At 39.9% G+C, this 18,074-nt stretch overlaps 1 protein-coding gene across 18 annotated transcripts in view; it reads left to right on the top strand.

Annotated features, from left to right (window-relative positions):
* Huwe1 (HECT, UBA and WWE domain containing E3 ubiquitin protein ligase 1) overlaps positions 1 to 18,074 on the top strand; it is a 134,705-nt gene that overhangs the window by 95,263 nt on the left and 21,368 nt on the right. For 11 of the 18 annotated variants that reach the window (XM_021222898.2, XM_021222899.2, XM_021222897.2 and 8 more), the window contains 18 exons: positions 139 to 334; positions 1,069 to 1,236; positions 2,397 to 2,542; positions 2,980 to 3,046; positions 4,318 to 4,535; positions 6,874 to 7,085; positions 7,442 to 7,624; positions 9,190 to 9,362; positions 9,693 to 9,841; positions 10,456 to 10,531; positions 11,374 to 11,472; positions 12,059 to 12,192; positions 12,383 to 12,551; positions 13,718 to 13,946; positions 14,590 to 14,768; positions 15,008 to 15,097; positions 15,248 to 15,402; positions 17,119 to 17,164. In XM_021222898.2, coding sequence (XP_021078557.1) covers positions 139 to 334; positions 1,069 to 1,236; positions 2,397 to 2,542; positions 2,980 to 3,046; positions 4,318 to 4,535; positions 6,874 to 7,085; positions 7,442 to 7,624; positions 9,190 to 9,362; positions 9,693 to 9,841; positions 10,456 to 10,531; positions 11,374 to 11,472; positions 12,059 to 12,192; positions 12,383 to 12,551; positions 13,718 to 13,946; positions 14,590 to 14,768; positions 15,008 to 15,097; positions 15,248 to 15,402; positions 17,119 to 17,164 — 2,689 coding nt within the window. The remainder of the gene's footprint in view (positions 1 to 138; positions 335 to 1,068; positions 1,237 to 2,396; positions 2,543 to 2,979; positions 3,047 to 4,317; positions 4,536 to 6,873; positions 7,086 to 7,441; positions 7,625 to 9,189; positions 9,363 to 9,692; positions 9,842 to 10,455; positions 10,532 to 11,373; positions 11,473 to 12,058; positions 12,193 to 12,382; positions 12,552 to 13,717; positions 13,947 to 14,589; positions 14,769 to 15,007; positions 15,098 to 15,247; positions 15,403 to 17,118; positions 17,165 to 18,074) is intronic. The other 7 variants (XM_021222900.2, XM_040744006.1, XM_021222905.2 and 4 more) reach the window with 6 other exon arrangements.

Consider the following 18,074-nt stretch of genomic DNA (forward strand, 5'->3'; position numbering starts at 1 on the left):
CAAGAGTATCTTTCTCTCAAATATCTAGAGCTGTCACCTATTGTTTCAGACAAAGCTTGGTTAGCATTTTAATCTTTAATAACATTTTTGTTTGCAACTATATATCTAGAAATTTAAATGGGCAATGCTTTTTCCTAGGTTGTTCGCTCGGCAGCTACAAGTGGAGCTGGAAGTACTACCTCTGGTGTTGTATCTGGCAGCCTCGGCTCCAGGGAGATCAACTACATCCTTCGAGTTCTTGGACCAGCTGCCTGCCGCAATCCAGACATATTCACAGAAGTAGCCAATTGCTGTATCCGCATTGCGCTTCCAGCCCCTCGAGGCTCAGGGACTGGTCAGTTTCATTTGCTGTTATTCTTTAAGACCCCGGAGTCTGGCCTTTTTCTTTTTGAAGAGATCTATAACTTGAAAATAATCTTTAGGCAGCTATTAAGACATTGGTTAATCATTTGGGTCAGGAAATTCTGTGGGTAATTCTCAGTTACTTCTCTAGGCCTTTCCACAGTTACCAAGGACACATTCTTTCATTATAGACTGACTCTATGTGGCAGTAGAATTATATCCAATGAGCTGATTAAAGAACAAATATTTATGTGGCTCATGGCATGCAGTGACAAGCTTGCCAAAAAGATAATAGCTTTATTAGAAAGTAATTAGATTAATATCAAATTTAGGATACCTGTCCTAAATTCATGATAAATATTAATATGAAACGAAAACTACAAGTTTCTCTTCTTTGTAAGAGGATACTAGTGAGATAATGACTTGGGTTGGGTTCTGGATCAATTTCGTCAACATTTGGGGATATATGATAGATGAACTTCCTCAGAAGCTCGTATAGACATGTTTAAAAGTTTGAGGTTGCTTATTGAAGTATACCCTAAGTTTCTAAACATAATTTCTTTATTTTATAAAAGTCAGATTTTTATTTTTTTTAGATTAAGACCTGAACCTATTTTTAAAATTATTGTATTTCCCAAGTTTTTACGTAGTATACAATCCTTATCTGGATACTTTTTGTAGAGGCTGGTACGCTATTTCTGATTTTTCTGTTTGATTTTGGCCTAGCTTCAGATGATGAATTTGAGAATCTTAGAATTAAAGGCCCTAATGCTGTACAGCTGGTAAAAACCACACCTTTGAAGCCTTCATCTCTTCCTGTCATTCCTGATACTATTAAGGAAGTTATTTATGATATGCTGAATGCTTTGGCTGCATACCATGCTCCAGAAGAAGGTACGTGTCTATCCACCTCTTGGAAACAGGCTTCTAAAGGATATGTTGTCTTGCCTAGGTCATTTCAAATAGCACATGCCTTAGTAAGTACTATGTCCCCAGTCCTCGAGTAAAAAAAGTGAGTATTACAGGGATGAGATGGTTCAGAAATTGTTACTTGTTACTCTTGTAGAGGACCTCAATTCAGTTTCTAAAATCCAATCCCTTAACCACTTGTGACTTTGGCTTCACCCTTTCCTGAGTTCTGCATATAATGCATACACATAGACACACACATATTAATAATAAATGATTTTTGTTGCTTTTTGTTTTTTGAGACAGCTCTGGCTGTCCTGGAATTCACTCTGTAGACCATGCTGGTCTTAAACTCACAGAGATCAACCTGCCACTGCCTCTCTTATTTTTTTTTTAAAACAAACTATGATGCTGAATGGTGGTGCACACCGTTAGTCACGGCTCCAGGGAGGCATTGGATCACTTTGAGTTCAGGGCCATGAATAAATACCAAGAATTTGTTTTAAACTCAATGTCTTTATAACTTATATTAAAGACCTAAGGATATTATTGTGAAATGGCTTTCTCAGTTTTCAGACACCATTAGAATTCTTCTGACACATTTTATAATTAGTGAAATGAGTAGTAACAGAAATAACTGAAGAGAAATACGAGACTTTCTGAGCTTCTCAACCGTACACTATTCTGATCCTTTGAGTTTCTTGCTTTTCCTCCTATCACAGTATCATTACCCCATCTCCTAGTCTCCTGTCCATACAGTGATTTTAGCTCTAATTTTAATAGATTGGACTAGTTACTGGCCTCCCATTGTACAAGCATTTTACACTAAACGGCAATTTAAGAATGTAAGACTTTGGTCATAAAATTGGTTAATGTTAGAAAAACAACCATGCTCTATCAAGTGGGATAGACATGTATCACTTAACGACAGGCATACGTTCTGAGAAAGGCATTAACTGATGTTGTGGAATAAGGTGCATTTGCACAAAACATTCTACATACCTAGGTTATATTATGTGTAATTATTTGTTATACAGCGTAATTACTACACTGGAGCTCTTAGGTTCATTCCCAGCAAAAATGCACTAATATTGTACAATTAAAGGACCCTACTTTAGTTTAGATATTTGTTTATATTTATCTAGCAGACAAATCTGATCCTAAACCTGGCGGAATGACTCAAGAGGTTGGCCAGCTCCTGCAAGACATGGGTGATGATGTATACCAGCAGTACCGGTCACTTACTCGTCAAAGCAGTGACTTTGATACACAGCCAGGTTTTTCCTTAAATGTAAGTCAATTCCAGCTGTCTTCTGCTTTTCTTGTCTTCCCATTGCCCCTATTTTCTCAGTATCTAAGATTATCCAAAGGGGGAAAAGTAATAATTTTTTCAGACACGTTTAATTAATCCCAGAATTCAGCAGACAGAAACAGGGCCACCCAGGACTACATAATGAGACCCTGTTTGGAAAAAAAGCATTAATTTTAATATATATTGCCTTAAAATGAAGATAAACTTAGTGTATCTCTGGCATTTTACTTTTCTTTGGGTTGGAAATGTTTCTTTTTCCTCTTTGACTATCCTCATCACCGTGATAGCTTGCTTCCTATAGATTGTAGAAACCAAAAAGAACCTATAGCAGTATTAACCATTGTTCTCAAAAGGAATCTTAACCTTTGTAGAATGTTTTTACAATTCATGACACCTCACATGTGTCCATCTTCCAGAGTCAGGTCTTTGCTGCAGATGGTGCTCCTGCTGAGACATCCACAACTGGAACCTCCCAAGGAGAGGGTAACAATTTGCCTTTTTCCCATTTTGTAGTATCTGTTGGGAAGATAACTTACAAAAGCTGGTTGTCTCTGACTTAGAATAGAGTAACAGGTGTTTTTACATTTACTTGTCTAGCTAATTTTTTTCAAGGCTGCTAAAGCTAATAGAACTGTAATTTTCATTGACTTGTTGATAATTGCTATAGTGATATCCTTCAGTTGTACTGTTTGTATCAGCCTATATTCTTTTTGATAGACTTTATAAGCTGGCTTATAGTGTTTGTCCTAGTGATATTAAAGCTGTATGCTTTTTGTTGTTGATTTCTTTAATATAGAGTTTAAAAATAAAATTTAGGGGATACTTTGGTCAATGCTAGTTCCAAGAGATTAAAATGAGAGAATGTAAGGGTTGGAGATATGTCTCAGTAGTTAAGAACCATCTTAACTTCCAGAAGACTGGAGTTCAGTTCTTAACAGCCACATTTCAGACAACTTATAGCCACCTAGAATAACTCCACTTTTCAGTGCCCTGCCATCTGGCTGCCTCAATCACCTGTACATTCTGGTGTGCATGCTCCCACACCATACACACTATTAAAAATAATGAAAATTTTTCTAAATTAGGCTAATTTGGGATCTATTCTTGCAGAAGACCCAATTCTTTTCCCAGCACAATATTTGGTGGCTCACAGCTTCTGTGGATATCTGAACTTGTGCACATATCTGTATATACTTAAAACTAATATAAATAAAACAATGGTTAATTCATCTTAATGTCCTTACTGCTCAAATAGAGTATGGACAACAGCATATTAGTCAAACAAAATGCCCATGCCTTTACTATGTGGCAGACTGTATTGAGTGCCTATAGTTAAAGAATTTTCTCTAATGGGGGATATTGTAGTAATTACAAGATAACTGATATAAATAATATGCGTATAGTTCCATGAGATACAGTGGGCATATAATATTTCCATGTATCAGATCAACATTTGAATTGTATTACCTGAGTGTATGCTATGCAAGTATATATTTAGAGGATTACTACACTATTTCTAAGGCATAAAATTGCATAAGCCTCAGGAAGTTTGGGTGAATGGATGATTGTTCCAAGCCTTCTCTACTTTGTTTTATCCTTGTTCATAAACTTTGTCATTCAACTACAGTGGCAATCAGAGTGTTTGATGTGTACAAGTGCCCAAAAATAGAGGAAATACTGTTGTATTTCTACCTGTGACTTGACTTTGAATGTTTGGCAATGTGAAAGTAAGCAAGTATTTGACTTTTTCTCAGGAGTTTCAACTCCAGAGGAGACTCGAGAAGGGAAGAAAGATAAAGAAGGGGACCGGACCTCTGAGGAAGGCAAGCAGAAAGGCAAGGGCAGCAAACCTTTAATGCCTACCTCTACTATCCTCCGTCTTCTGGCAGAGTTGGTGAGGTCCTATGTTGGTATTGCTACCCTGATTGCAAACTACAGCTATACCGTGGGCCAGTCTGAGCTGATCAAAGAGGTAATATTTCTAGTTTCTCCTTTCAGTGTTATACTTTGAACATTTGGGTACCTCAGATATAGACTGTTGGAAACTTATTAATGCTAAGTATTTACCTAATGTTGAAAGAAAGGCTAAACTTTTCTCTGTGATGTGAAGCAGTCAGGGTAACTAGGGAAATCGTTGATGAAATGTTTTGTATCTTACATGTTTTGCTTAACAAATTTTGAGATTTGTTTTTGTGTTTTTAAAGTTTTATCACATGGTTGGACTTATTGTATGAATCTGCCATAATGTTTTTATCTTTTCTATTGTAATAGACATTAGAATCATTTTTCTGTTTGGAGCTATTGTGATGCCGCTGTGAACCATACAGATGCATATCTCTTGGGTGATAAATTGCCTGAGAATATTATGACTAAACTATGATGCATGAATTTGTATAGCTTTAACAGGCTAATTATCAAAGTGTTGGTTGGTCCGAGTGTGTATTACCAGAAATATATGAAAATTATAATTGTTTCATGTTATGCCATCACATGATAGATAGTCCATTCAACTTATTCCAGTAAGTTTGTCAATGGTTTTGTGGTTCTGATGTGCATTTCCTTGCTGACAATATTTTCATGTTTATTGGATATTTGGGTAGTATCTGTTAAAGGTGCCTGCTATCTGGGTGGGCTGTTTGTGTGTTGTGAGACTCTTTGTTGTTCAAACTTGCTGGGCTCAATCTGCCTGTCCTCGACCAGTCTCTGGAATAGCTGGAACTACACTTGAATGCCCATAACACTTGGCTTTTCGTTAGATTCTTTACATACTTACATGTAAGCCATTTTTGACACATCTCTCTCTCTGTCTCTCTCTCTCACACACACAAAGTTTTTATTTATGAATTACACTCACAATTTGTGGGTCATGACATTAAACTAAATATACTGAGTATCTTGCCTATTAAATAACCATGCATCTTACATTTATGGAAAGGGGTTTTACAAATACTATTACTAATCCTCCCTCCACATCAGACTTATTAGTAGTATCTCTTCACAGTGGGAGAAAAGGCTCATAGCCACAAGTAAAGACAAACTGTATGGTGACAGAAGTAAAATTGAAACCCTTGTCTTTGATTCCAAGCTAAGTGCTTGCTACTTGGTCACATTACTTTATATATGACATTGCTTAGATTCAAAAATCAAATTTCACTTTGTATTTCATTGGTGGGAGTTAACTTTTTTTGTTCTAAGCTTACTTTGTCCATTTCCAAGCCCCAGAATTCTAATGAGTTCTAATTACAGATATCAATTTGATGTGAAATTCAATATGAATTGGGTGGCATTTTAGTACATTTACAGTGTAGTGCAGTCATCACTTCTTCCAAAATCTGCCTGAATCAAATCTAATTTCACACACACACCCCAATGTCAGTGCAGACCTAATAGAAAAAAGAAATTGTCTGTTTTAACTTCTTTGTTGTTGGACCTTTTTGCTATTTTTAAGTAATCCTGTATTGAGTTTTTCTTTATATGTATCTCTATTCTTTTTGTTTGTCATTGTGTTCTTGCCAGTATCCAGCACAGGGTCTTAGACACATTGCAAGTGTCAAAAGGGAGTAGCACTCAATAATGGATATTTGATTCATTCATCCTTGACTAAAATTCTTAAAGCAAGCTTCTTTTCTTTAGGTCTAGATTAGTCATTTAGATAGTTGGAATATATGCTTGATTTTCTTCAATTCTTTTGGCTTTTCTGTAAACAATTCCATTAAAGTCACACAAAATTTTAAGAATCCAGTGCAGTTAGCTCTCATCTCATCCAGTATTCTGGAAGTAGAGACAAGTATTCCAAGTTTCAGATTTGGCTAGATTATATGAGACCCAATCTCAAAAATATATTTTAAAAATACCAAATATCAGCCGGGTGTTGGTGGCGCAAGAGGCAGAGGCTGGCGATCTCTGTGAGTTCAAGGCCAGCCTGGTCTACAGAACAAGTTCCAGGACAGCCTCCAAAACTATATAGAGAAACCCTGTCTCAAAAAAGGAAAAAAAAACCAAATATAGCTAGAACACATCTTCAATCCCAGCACGAGGAATAGTTAATGGCCATAATGATCTATATGGCAAATTCCAGGGCTACATGGTGTGAGGCTATGTCTCAAACATAAAAAATAGAGAGCAAGTGAGCACCTCCATGACGGTCTGTACTATATGGTAAGAAACAGATAGGATCTGGAAACTTTATAAAACCCTATTTGGTTCACTATATACTCAGCTTGTATCTTGGATGATTTGAAAGAAAAACTGTCTACCTTGCTGCTATATGAATTTACTTGTAAATAATATCACAATTGATGACTTTTCAGGACTGCAGTGTGCTAGCTTTTGTCCTGGACCACCTCCTCCCACATACCCAGAATGCAGAAGACAAAGACACACCTGCCCTGGCCCGTCTGTTCCTTGCAAGTCTGGCTGCTGCGGGGAGTGGCACAGATGCTCAGGTGGCCCTAGTGAATGAAGTAAAAGCAGCCCTGGGACGGGCACTTGCTATGGCTGAGAGCACAGAGAAACATGCCAGGTAAAGCTTATCCATGCCTGGCCTAATGCTGCAAGGGCATCTCTTATTCCATGGTCCAGAGATTACTTGCATTTGATCAAGAGTTCTGGTTATACCAACAATGTACATACAGTCTATTTCCCCACAGTGAACTGGTTATATTTGGAGGAAGGAAATACACAACTTTGTACTATATTTCTTAAAACACAAAATTGAGCATGTTCTATCATTTCTGTAGTAAACAAAGAGTACTAATGAGAAGGTCAATTCTCTGTGTAGATATTATTTCCTGAAGAAATGTAAAAAGCAGGTTAGTGAAGCCATCATTTAAATATGGGCTATATTCACTTGACAGAAGTATCAAACTTTTCTCGCAGACTTCAGGCTGTGATGTGTATCATTAGTACTATCATGGAGTCCTGCCCATCCACCTCCAGCTTCTACAGTAGTGCCACAGCCAAGACTCAGCATAATGGCATGAACAACATCATTCGACTCTTCCTGAAGAAGGGACTGGTCAATGACCTGGCCAGAGTTCCTCACAGCCTAGACCTGTCCAGGTAAAGTAATGCTCTGTCCCACATGTTTGGTGACAGTGTCTTCTCTTAAAAGAAAACTTCAGATGTAGGGAAAGTTCAGATGTGGGGAAAGTTCTGATGTACCATCTAAATGGATGGACTCGAATTGTTTTAATGTTATTCTTCATACTTTCTGAAATTATAGGGCCTGCTTCCTATAAAAAATTGCCTTCTAAATTTGGTACAGTTGCTTCCTTGGAGAGATAGACATCCCATAATAATGTCATGTGGAAATAGTTTGTTGAACCTGCTATCAGTAATCTTTATATATCAAGCTCAGTTATATAATACTATATGTCTGAATTTATGTCTTGGTAATGTTTTTGCTTTTTCTGGAGCTTAATTGCTGAAAATTATTTTTTAAAAACATAGATTTAACTTTCAAATACTAAGTAAATTGAAACATTTACATTCACATACTCCCAGTTATTTTAATTATGCTGTTATAGCCTAGGAATGTGTTCTGATCCAGGGTCCAGTGAAGATCAAACATGACACTTGGATGTCAAAAAGTCATATTTCTTGGCAGGATACATCTTGGTAGGCTTGGCTAGCTTGCATAAATGACTGTAACATCAGCATACAGAAAATGGGAAAAGGAGGGCCAGGGAGGAATTCAAGGCCATCTTGGCCAGCATGAAACACTATTTCAAAAAAAACAGAACAAAAAAAAACTGTCATGTTTCTTGACATTTCAGGGTAAATGTATTACAAATGATCCCTGAGTCTATGTTTACATGATTTTCCCCCTTTATGGAAATATCTCTGGTTAAACATTTTATCAAAATATTAACATAATTTACTTTTCACGTCATCTATGGAGACATTTAGATCAGCTGGCATTCTTAAGTGATGAAAAAATCCTGCTTTTAGCTGGTTATGGTGGCAGATGCCTTTAATCTCAGTAGCAGATACAGAGGTATCTCTGAGTTCAAGGCTAGCTTGGTCTACAGAGTGAGTTCCAGGACAGCCTCCAAAGTTACAGACAAACCCTGTCTAGAAAAAAAAATCCTCCATAATACATGATTAAATGTGATCATCATGTTCTTTTAAACTCTTTAATAGCCGGGCATGTGGTAACACACACCTATAATCCTTGCGCTTGGAAGTTGGAAGAGAATCAGAAGTTCAGGGTCATCCTCAATTACATAGAGACTTTGACTAGCCTTAGCTAACTACTTGAGACTGTGAAGAAAAAATGATTTTTGTTTTGGTTGTTTGGTTTTGCTTTTGTTTTTCCTTGGTAGTCTGTGATGTAGTTTGCTATTTGTATGTGGTCATCTAGAATTTTTGTTTTTGCACGAGAATCTTTCATGTGCTTACATAGCTTCGTAAAATAGGACATTGATTTAACCTTTGCTTTACTTGGCTGCGTTCTTTGAAAGTCTTCAAAGCAAATAGTGTTTTCTTCTAAATGCTGAATTGAAAGTTCTGGACTTTGCACCCATTTCTCTCTAAGTAGCTTCTATTATAAGAACCTTAGTTATACAGCAGAAACATCTACTATTTCTGTACTCAGCTCATCTCTGTATTTTTCTTTATCTCAGTCCCAATATGGCCAACACGGTCAATGCTGCTCTAAAACCGTTGGAAACACTTTCCCGGATTGTAAACCAGCCCAGTAGCCTGTTTGGCAGCAAGAGTGCTTCTAGCAAGAGCAAGTCTGAGCAGGATGCCCAAGGGGCCTCTCAGGATTCAAATAACCATCAGCAAGATCCAGGTAGGGACTGGAAAGCTGGGTAGGTGGGAGTTGTTACTTTGTAGGCTTGAAATTAAACTGTTCTAACTTTTATGTTTCCCTGGGAAGTTGCTGGGCTTGCAGATATCTGTATTAGTGATATGGGAATCTGCCCCACAAGCAATTCCTTCACAGTGCAGTCTTGTTTGGCTATCCCCAACACCTAGCCTTGTTTTTTGTCACCCATTCATTTATACTCTGGGAATTTGTAAACTTGCCTAAGGAAGGGGCCTTATTGTGTTCATGCTTCCCTCATGGTGCCCAGTATATAAGCACCCTTTGATTATTATGCCGGTTGGTTGATTGTTTCAGGCGAGCCTGGGGAAGCAGAAGTACAGGAGGAAGATCATGATGTCTCTCAGACAGAAGTTGCAGATGGGGATATCATGGATGGGGAGGCTGAAACCGACTCAGTGGTGATTGCTGGGCAACCTGAGGTGCTCAGTTCACAAGAGATGCAGGTAGGGAGGCAGATCATTTCAGCAATCTTCTGTTGCAATGCTGAACCCAAATCCCCGGGTGGGTGGGTGGGTGGGTGAGTACTGTAGATCTTTGCCTCAATGCTATCTTCAGAGGAACACAGATGGTATGATTAGTAGTTGCTCAGTAAAAGGAGGGCTGGGGGCAGAGCCAGAGTGACGTGCTGTGAAATGCTATAGATCCCAACCAGACACAGCTGAGCTCTGAGGCCTTTGGGCCCAGTATTTTTGGTTTACTTGGCTCTTATCATTATTGAAAGCTATTTAGCTCCATTTTATGCCATACCACCAGGTCTCCCTGGGGTATTTCAGTATCAGTCTTCTAAAGATGCTGAAGAAAGCATGGTGATTTGGTAGCAGTGGCTAAGAAACTGCCTATGTACCTTACCTGCTGGCTCTAAATTGATCTTGGTGTCAGTAAGCCTGGATAGTAACCCTATTTTGAAAGGCAGTCTGAGGGTGGATTATTGGAAGCAATGGTAGTCTCTGTGTTAATAGCACCATGTATATGTTTTTTTATGTAACATCCTGTGGTTTCAGTGCTAACACAATGATAGACTTATGTGCATCCATACATATGTTCTATTTCTCTTCAGGTTGAGAATGAACTGGAGGACCTGATAGATGAGTTGCTTGAGAGGGATGGCGGATCTGGGAACAGTACAATTATAGGTGAGAGCCCCAGAACTGAGTATAACTTCTTCCTTTGTCTGTCTTTCTTGGGAGGACCCCTTTTCTCACCATCTGCTTGCTCAGCTCTGCCTAAGGGCTCATAGCCAGCCTAGATTGCTGCTTGTCTTGATGTTGGTGGTCTTAACAGAAGAGAAATTTACAAAGTGTCAACAGGCCTGTGTCAGGTCTGAACTATTGCCTGTGTTGGGTGGTGGTAGGGTGTGACCATCAGTATAGATGATAACACCAGGCACATCAAAAGAGTGTTTATTCATGGAGCCCTAGAAGAGGCTGTAGGTTGAGAAAATGTTTTTCTTTCAGTTCTTCAATGAAGTCCAGGGGCTTTCTGCCTCTGTCTCGATAATGTAAACAAAAGTGGTCACTCCTTAAGGATGGCCCCCTTTAAATCGCAAATGGAAAAATGACAGAGGTAACCAGCTGCCACCTCACTGTGAAGGTGCTTATGTTTTTATTATACTGATCAAGAAAACCAAAGGATAAATGGAAGTAGACATTTTCTTAAAGATACAAAGCTTTTCCACACCCATCGTACTCTGTGATTGCACAATTAGTGGGATTGGCAAGACAGATCTGATCGTTCCATTTTACAGATGAGGAAACTGAGACTCAGACAGGTAAAGTGACTGGCCAAGCTCACCTAGATAGTTGACAGCAGAGAATCGAGGTATTCTCCCTCATCGGAAAAAGAAAAAGGAGGAAAAGGAAAAAAAAAAAAAACCAAACGTGGATATCTGTTAGGTGTACATAGCTACTTAGACGCACCCAGTCTGGAAAGGGAAGTCCTCTGTTGTTCAGTGAAGGCTCTGCTCTGTAACCTTCAGTGAGCAGAAGTGGAGAGGATGAATCACAAGAGGACGTGCTGATGGATGAAGCTCCTTCCAACCTCAGCCAAGCTTCCACCTTGCAGGCCAACCGAGAAGGTGAGAGTGCCGAGGCCAGAAAGGCCTCCCTTCTTGCCCTGCACGTCTGACAGACACTATACTAGGGTTTTCCTGGAGGCAGCTGCCCACATGTGCAGAATAAGGAAGCATCTGTCTGCATGCGCTGACATATACCATCCACTTTATCCTCAGCCAGTTTTTCAAATAACGTGTTACTACTGCTTGCCCAAAGTTTGTCACTTCTTATTTGGTTCGCTTTCTTCTCACCCACCTGCTGTCATCGCTCCAGATTCCCTCTTATCAACAGGATGCAGTCAGTAGCAAAATAGGACTGGAAAGGCAAGGGGGCACCGACAGACTTGGCCAAGTCCTACACCGTGCCTCCTCAAGCACCACCCTGGAGCCAGCTTCCACATTCAGCAACCCTGCTCAGCGTGTTGATGCATTGATTGGCACTCTCAGGAAATCTGGGCTGGCTCACTAAGTCTGTACATCACCCTAGATCTGATTCTTCCTCTCTTAGAGTCAGATACCCCATCGCCTTCCCACTCAGTCTGCGGGCCTGCACAGTGGCCTGTTTTCTAGCTACTCAGTATAGTCCTCCAATGTGCTCCCTTTGTTTTAGATTCCATGAATATCCTGGACCCAGAGGATGAGGAGGAGCACACTCAGGAAGAGGACAGCAGTGGCAGTAACGAGGATGAGGATGATAGTCAGGATGAAGAGGAGGAGGAGGAGGAAGATGAGGAAGATGATCAGGTGAGGGGGGACTGTGTTTGGGTTGGTTCAGTGACCTCTTCCATGGGAACACAGAACTACAGAAAAACGGACAATCTGGGTTACTAGCTAGCCTCGTCTCCTCCCTCCCTCATGTGCTCATGTGGCCATGGCACCAGGCTTCAGAAAACACTTACCTCCAGCAATTCTCCATCTCGTATTTTCCCTTAAGGAGGATGATGAAGGTGAAGAAGGAGATGAAGATGACGACGACGATGGTTCTGAGATGGAATTGGATGAGGATTACCCTGATATGAACGCTTCTCCCTTGGTCCGATTTGAGCGCTTTGACCGGGAGGATGATCTCATCATTGAGTTTGACAACATGTTCTCCAGTGCTAGTAAGATACAGGGGCTCAGCTGGGTTTTATCTATTGATTTTTATACCCTTCTCTAGGGTAAGCCAAGCAGTGAATTAAAGCAGCCATCGATCTGATACAGGACAACATTTCTTTTACTGTCCTGACACCCTGGGGCAAGGGGTGTCGGAATCCATCTCTCTGGATAGCATATCCTTGCAAGAAGGAATCGGAGGAGACTGCTCTTGCTCTCTCCAACTCAGTAAACAGGGAGCTATTAGAGCCCGGACAACTTGATGTTTTGATTAGGGAAAAAAAATGAGACCAAGTCTGACTACATCAGGCACCTGAATGTACACTGCAGTGACAGGGCAACCAATAATTTTTAATTCTGTTAACGCTGGATCTCAAGGGTTTGGATGGACACCGCTGAGCCTGGCATTAGGGAGTGAATTTTAATAGATTCAATGTTCATCACGGATGCATCTGTTCAGGAGAGAGAGAAGGAATCTCTCCTCTCCTTTCCTATCAACATCAACGGTCCCTTGTACAATCTGTCTTCATGGGACAGGCCTTACCTCAAATCACAAGCATAATATAGCTGAAAACACTTAACAGTTCTGGTCTGTTGTCTTGGCCATAATCTTTTACCTCTGAGCCTCAGTTTGTCACCTGTAAATGAAAAGCATGAAGAGAAAAGCAAAATGAGCAGTAGATAATTTTCAAGATATCTTCTATTTATACTCATAGTATTTTTGCAGTTTTTCTCTCAAAAGTATTTGAGCCTTTGTCCATTCAACAAATTGAACGAATATTTGAGATGTGCCTACTGGTCCATGGTACTTAGATAAGGTTGTTTTAGAAATGCAGTTTTTACCCTTTATAAGAGCTTATAGTTCGTTAGAATTTATTTATAAGTAAGCAGATGCTGCATTATAGTATGGTAAGCACAGAGTAATAGTATATCTAACCCAACCTATTAGACTTTAGAAGAAGTAACATCTTGGTCTGAAATCAAAAGAACAGGTGAGGAAGGAAAGCAGTCTTTTAGGTAAAGGGGCCAATATTTACATTTAGGAATGAAGGAAAAAGGAAAAAGTTTAGGTTTTCACGTGAGTAAATAAGGCCCAGGAGACACGGTTCTACTTAAACAGCCATGGGAGAAACTTATTTTTGGGACTGACCCCCTTTGCATATTATCCTTGCAGCAGACATCCCTCCATCCCCAGGAAATATCCCAACCACCCACCCATTGATGGTACGGCATGCTGATCACAGTTCCCTGACACTGGGCAGTGGCTCTTCTACAACTCGTCTCACCCAGGGCATCGGTCGCAGTCAGAGGACCCTAAGACAGCTGACAGCCAATACAGGCCATACAATTCATGTTCACTACCCTGGGAACCGCCAGCCTAACCCTCCTCTTATACTTCAAAGGTGAGTTAAAAGCAGAATCTATTGGACTCAGTGGAGCTCTTGAGAATTTTAACGGAGCTTCAACATTGTTTTGACAATAAGGATAAGCAGTTCCTTACAAATAAGGTACGTGTGCTACATGTACAGTTTTTGGGGAAAGAATACCAAGCTTCTATAACATTTACATTAAAGTATTGCCCAACCCCGTGTGATGGGACACACCTACTATCCCAGCACTCAGGAAGCTTAGGCAAGATTACAAGGTTAAAGCCAGCCTTGGCCACTACATACAAAATAAGACTAGCAAGCATCTCATCTAACAGTTTGATATAATGGATAGCAGGCTTTTGTGCTATAGCTTAGAATTTAGTTAACTGAAACAATTTTAAAATGAAAGAATGGATATAAGTGGCTTAAGGGTATGTAGAACAGAGGCTTTATACCTAACACTAACTGAGGTAGTCAAGGACCCATAGAATAATATGCAGTTTAAGTTCAAAGTTCTCAAACTAGTGTGCTAATCAGAATGGTAGTAAAGGTTTACATGAAGTATGATAAAGTTCATCCATAATCCTATAAGTTTAGTACATCTACATATACCATCCCATGGTAACAGGGTCTGTGGGCTTAAAAATGACAGTGGTACCTAACCATTACCCTACAGGTTGCTTGGTCCCTCAGCTGCTGCTGACATCCTTCAGCTGAGCAGCAGCCTTCCCTTACAAAGCCGAGGTCGGGCCCGCCTCCTAGTGGGCAATGATGATGTCCATATTATCGCCAGGTCCGATGATGAGCTGCTGGATGACTTTTTCCATGACCAGAGCACAGCTACTAGCCAAGCAGGCAAGTTTATGCAGTAAGAGGGAGGATAGAGTTAATGGGTTCTGGTTCACTCCTAAGAAGAGCATTATCTTTCCTGGAGAAACTACATTTTATAGAAGTCAAAACCACTTGGTAACTTAGCCAAGGGTACCAACCTTGTGACAGACGTTGGGTCTTCTTAGGAAAATACTGTGATTTTTAGGTTAATTAAGACTACATAAAACCAAGACTTTCTTTCATTTCATTTTATTCTCCTATAGGAACCCTGTCCAGCATCCCCACAGCTCTGACCCGATGGACAGAAGAATGCAAAGTTCTTGATGCTGAGAGCATGCATGACTGTGTTTCAGGTGTGTGTTAGCTTGGTCATCGGGAGTAATGAGCCTTCCAGTGCTAAAATGAATATTTAGAGAGATGTTTTTGATTCTCTGAGTGCAAGCTCTGCCTCTGAACTTCTCAGCCTTCCCAAGCAGCCTCTAATCTTTGCCTTTTTCTTGTAGTGGTTAAAGTACCCATTGTCAATCACCTGGAATTCTTGAGAGATGAGGAGCTAGAAGAGAGAAGGGAGAAACGCAGGAAACAACTGGCTGAGGAAGAAACAAAAATAATAGACAAAGGCAAAGAAGACAAGGAGAACAGAGATCAGAGTGCACAGGTGACTCCAAAGAGCTATAAGAAATGCACCATTACCTATGTTTTTATTTAGGTTTTGTCATGCCCATAGTATTAAATCACTAAATAATTCTAAAATACTACATTGAACCTGGGAAATGATTCATTCCAGATTGACTCTGAATTCATCTGGTTTTCCGCCCCCCCCCCCAAAAAAAAGAAAAAAATTCATACCCAGAGGTAAATTATTATCCATTACCTTGCTGGGGAAAAGCTAACAACAGAATCAAAATGGTTCCTTGCATAACCGTCTGTCTTTGTAGTTTCTCTCTAAGGCCCATGTTCTCATTTCCATTTCATAGTGGACTTCTAGTATGGAGAACCTTACTTTAGATAGCCACATTCTAGCATTTAAAATAAGTTTGGCTTAGGTGTTAGATTTTGTTACCACTTAACTAAATGTTTATGCATAAAAGCTAATAGAAACACAAAGAAGTTAAGAATGAGCAGAAGGCTGTAGTATGCCCCCTTCGGCAGTTAGGTATTAGGTAGATTATAAACAAGGACGTGAGGAACTAGAGATAACCTTGGTTTGGTTCCCAGCACTCACGTGAAAATTTAAAACTGTAACTCTAGTTCTCGGTGATTCAACATTCTCTTTTGGTGCCTGAGGACACCAGGCATACATGAAGTGCACATATGTACATGCAGACACATGCTCCTACAAAAAGGAATTAAGGACCCTGGTGAAAGGGGGGGGAGCTTTAAATGTTGAGGATGTAGCTTAGTGATACAACACTCCCAGTCTGTACAAGAGCCCATGCTTAATTTGTAACACTGCCCACTAAATTGATTAACACATTGAAGGATTTGTTTATAACAAACTTGCTCTAACATACCTTTATATAAAACTTGGCTAAAAAATGATAACATTGTATATAACTGATGGAGCTAAAATGGGTATTGATTATAGCTCAATCTTAGAATGCTTCCCTGGCATGTGCAAGGCCCCTGGGTTTGATCCAGAGTAACGCCCCAAAACAAAGCTAGAGTGGAAAAAATAATAAACCCAAGGAAGGGAAATAGATGGAGCTAAGAATTTCTTGTCTCACACAAGTACCAATTTCTTTCTTTTTTTCTTTTTCTTTCTTTTTTTTGTTTGTTTTTTGTTTTGTTTTGTTTTTTTCCGAGACAGGGTTTCTCTGTATTGTTTTGGGGCTGTCCTGGAACTCACTCTGTAGACCAGGCTGGCCTTGAACTCACAGAGATCTGCCTGCATCTGCCTCCCGAGTGCTGGGATTAAAGGTGTGCGCCACCACTGCCCGGCTCGAGTACCCATTTCTAATGTGTTCTTTTTTTAATTCTCTCGTCCATTTCCTGCCCAGACCCATTCTTTTGTCTTTATGTAATCTAATCCATTTTTCTTGTGTGTTGGGAGATAAAACCAGGACCTCACACGTGGTAAACTTGAACTCTCTTGCTGAGCTATATCCGTAAGTCCTTTCCAAAGCTGGGAGACAGAGGCAGGTATCAAGGCTAGCCTGGTGTACAAAGTAAATTCCAGGACAGCCAAGGCTTATTATACAGACACAAAACCACAAAAAAAGAAATAGATTGGATGAATTTTTGGGTTCTGAAATGGCCACACTGTCAGGTCACTGAATTCCTGGGTGGTGAAGTTGAGGGATTATGTATGACTCTCATATTTGACTTTTCTCGTGTGCTTATAAGTCTCCCAATGTCTGTCTTCTCTTTGCAGTGTACTGTATCTAAGACAAATGACTCCACTGAACAGAATGTCTCAGGTAACTTTTCTTCCCTTCCACTCTTGCTTATTAATCAGTGAATTCTTTCCAAATAGCTGGCCACGTGGACTGAAGATGGACACTGGTGCTCTGTGGGATGAGGTAGTAGATTGTATAGTTTTAGGGTCATACCCCATCTTGGAGATAACTATACAGTCTACTGTCTTTCCCACGGTAGTACACATCCCATCCAACTAGCCATATTCAGGTTCCTGTTGTGATTATGCTATGTTTCGTTCTGACATATACACGGGTCATGTATCTTGTTCTTTTTCCCCCAAACTAGGCATGTACATCTTTGAGGTGGTTGATCCTTGGGGATGGCACTTCTTTAGAACACCTAATGACGGTAGTTCTCAGTTGCCAGTCCTTGGTGAAAATTAACACAGGGAAGTCTAATATGTGTTTCAGAGCTAGTTTTATTCCACTCAAAAGACTTATCCTTTTTATTCTTTGGTCTATAAAAGTCTAAAGAACATTGTCTTGAGCAATCTGGTTTTAGGCATCATAACTTTTGGGCTAAATGGTCTAAGTATATGCCTTCTATTCTAATTATCTTAACAATCATCAGTGACTATTTTTGCCATTAGCCCATAAGGTATCATGTTTCTCCCATCCCTATTTATTCAGAACTTCCTTCTAGAAGCTTCTCTAAATCTGCTGGCCTTGAATTGGGAGACTCATTTTACCAAAGCCTACATGATATTTTTAAAGCATTGAAAAGAGAATAGATGTCCCTGTGCTCTTAACCTAGCAAAAGGTATATGAAAGGGTCTGCTACAAGGTAAAATGGCCTTTTGCCTATTGCCCTTACTTCTGCACATGCCGGGGTGAGGTAGTAAGTTGTATTGTTGTGGGGTAGGGATTTTGGGCCCCAATAAGATGATAACTATACACCTTACTACTTTCC

The sequence above is a fragment of the Mesocricetus auratus genome, unplaced genomic scaffold (genome assembly GCF_017639785.1).
Source record: "Mesocricetus auratus isolate SY011 unplaced genomic scaffold, BCM_Maur_2.0 Super-Scaffold_100003, whole genome shotgun sequence".
Taxonomy (NCBI): domain Eukaryota; kingdom Metazoa; phylum Chordata; class Mammalia; order Rodentia; family Cricetidae; genus Mesocricetus; species Mesocricetus auratus.